Source organism: Trichinella spiralis (genome assembly GCF_000181795.1).
Source record: "Trichinella spiralis strain ISS 195 chromosome Unknown Scfld4780, whole genome shotgun sequence".
Taxonomy (NCBI): Eukaryota; Metazoa; Nematoda; class Enoplea; order Trichinellida; family Trichinellidae; genus Trichinella; species Trichinella spiralis.
This window is the reverse complement of record NW_003531719.1, coordinates 1-1,849: the sequence shown is the minus strand read 5'-3', so window position 1 is coordinate 1,849 and position 1,849 is coordinate 1. Positions and strand designations below refer to the sequence as shown.

The window sequence follows — 1,849 nt, the reverse complement described above, 5'->3', positions numbered from 1 at the left end:
TTTTGAAATTGGTAATTCAGAAGTTTGTAGTAACAAGCGACATATTATAATTATAATATCAATCAGTATTTATTATGGTTTTTTGCAACGCTGTTTATTTTAATCTAAGAATGGGGAGGTCGTCTGAATATATTCTCTTGTTTCATGGGAGGTGTTTCAATGGACTGTGTTTTGTTTTTGCGACCTACAAAGGTGGATGGATAGATACAATGAGGATAAATATAAAGTAGCGGTTGCACAGAAAACGAAAAGCTGCCAAGAGTTATGGGAACACCAGGAAACCAACCTCCCGTGCCTGTTGATGATATTTCAAAAGAGACGGGTAGTATAATAGTATTTTCTGCACGGAAAATTGTCACTGTCAAGCATAATGTTGCAAGCACAAACGACCAGTAGCAGTGTGTTGTAAAAGTTGTTGTTGTTGTTTATTTGTTTGTTTCTTGAAGAAACCAGGTAAGATGAGAGCGTTGGATTCTTTTTTTCATTTGATATTATAAATTGTCAGATTAATTTTTCCATGCTTCATCCAAGCAGTCAGTTTTAGTCTTATTTTATTTTCCAACCAATCTGCATATGCACGTACATAAGAAGAAGAAGTAATAAACAACTTGGTGTTTGTTTGTTTATGTTTTCTTCAAAAAAGTGGACTTTTCTTATGGCAAAAGCAATTTTTGAAAAGCTTCTTTTTCGTTGGTTGGTTGGTTGGTTCATTGGTTATTTTTTGGTTGGTCAACTGGTCGATCGGTCAGTCGGTCGGCGGTCGGGTTGGTTGGTCGACTGGTCAGCAGCAGCAGCTGGTTAGGTTAAGGTGATTTCTGAGGGCCACAGCTGACCAGCTTTTCAGCGCTTTTGTTTCTCGTTTTTCATATAAACTGCTGCCGCTGTTCCAGCTCTAAGATCTGATCTATCATTTATGATTAACAGCAGCAGCAGTAGCAGCAACAACACTGGCATTTAGCATTTTTAGCGTTCAACGTTTAGCGTTTTATATAGCAGCAACAACAGCTTGGAGCTTTTCGAGCTTCAGCTTCACCTTCGCCAACAGCAACGATGGCGCAGGCATTATTGCCGTTATTTTCACTTTTCCATCTTACTGATTCATCATTATTCTCCACGACGAATTAGTTGTATTTTCTTTTTCAGTTATTTATTTATTTGGATCCGTTTTTTTATATTTTTTTTGTTTTCAAATGTAATTTCGTCGTCGTTAGCCTTCAGAATTTTTTCCATCGAAGAATCGCGCGTTTCGCTTCGAGAACTTATGCAAATAATATCGTTTGTTTGTTTGTTTGTTTGTTTGATTTCTGAAAAAAACAGATAATGTGAAAATTCATCATCATCTCTAGCTCTTAGTATTTGTTTTTTATTTCGTCGAAAACCCAACAGGAGGAGGTACGGTACGTGTGTTTTTGTGTGTGTGCGTGCATGTGCAGTTGGTTTGCGAGTGACCAATGGGCAACAAACTTCGCAAGCAGGTCGTCGGCACGGTGGTCGTGGGCAAGCGTCAGTCGGACGGTGCCGGACCGTTGCCGACCGAACAAGCTCCGTCGAACAAGCCTCCACCGACGGTGGTTATCCAAGAATCTTCAGGCGACGTTTCTGCTCTTCCACAACAAGGCACCACTGCTACTACTACTACTACCAGAGCTGAAAGTAACAAGGTAAACAAATAAACAACAACAACAGCAGAATTGTTTTTTTCTCTGCTTGTTGTTGTGTCAGTGATGAAAGATATTTTTTGATTTTTGTGCAGATATAATAATAATAATAATGATGATGAAAGTTGATTGAATTTAACGTTAGCGATCAGTAATTGTTTATTTATTTATCTATACTTTGCTTTCAATGA

The 1,849-nt window shown here is 38.2% G+C and overlaps 2 protein-coding genes across 2 annotated transcripts; one reads left to right on the top strand and one right to left on the bottom strand.

Annotated features, from left to right (window-relative positions):
- Positions 1 to 104: 104 nt before the first annotated feature.
- On the bottom strand, positions 105 to 585 carry Tsp_14022 (conserved hypothetical protein). Its single transcript, XM_003367135.1, has 3 exons — positions 564 to 585; positions 388 to 474; positions 105 to 295 (listed from the first exon to the last, which is right to left on the bottom strand). The coding sequence occupies exons 1-3, from the start codon at positions 583 to 585 to the stop codon at positions 105 to 107; spliced, it is 300 nt and encodes a 99-aa protein (XP_003367183.1).
- Positions 586 to 655: 70 nt separating this feature from the next.
- On the top strand, positions 656 to 1,097 carry Tsp_14021 (conserved hypothetical protein). The gene is made up of 2 exons (XM_003367134.1): positions 656 to 797; positions 925 to 1,097. The coding sequence occupies exons 1-2, from the start codon at positions 656 to 658 to the stop codon at positions 1,095 to 1,097; spliced, it is 315 nt and encodes a 104-aa protein (XP_003367182.1).
- The last annotated feature ends 752 nt before the right edge of the window (positions 1,098 to 1,849 follow it).

Bases quoted from the DNA above. Each gene is read 5' to 3' on its own strand.
- Tsp_14021 (XM_003367134.1), top strand. From the start codon at position 656: ATGGCAAAAGCAATTTTTGAAAAGCTTCTTTTTCGTTGGTTGGTTGGT. The intron at 798-924 runs GTTAGGTTAAGG...TATGATTAACAG, and splicing joins CTGGTCAGCAGCAGCAGCTG to CAGCAGCAGTAGCAGCAACA.
- Tsp_14022 (XM_003367135.1), bottom strand. From the start codon at position 585: ATGTACGTGCATATGCAGATTG. The intron at 475-563 runs GTTGGAAAATAA...AATGAAAAAAAG, and splicing joins GTACGTGCATATGCAGATTG to AATCCAACGCTCTCATCTTA. The intron at 296-387 runs GTTTGTGCTTGC...TATCATCAACAG, and splicing joins ACAACACACTGCTACTGGTC to GCACGGGAGGTTGGTTTCCT.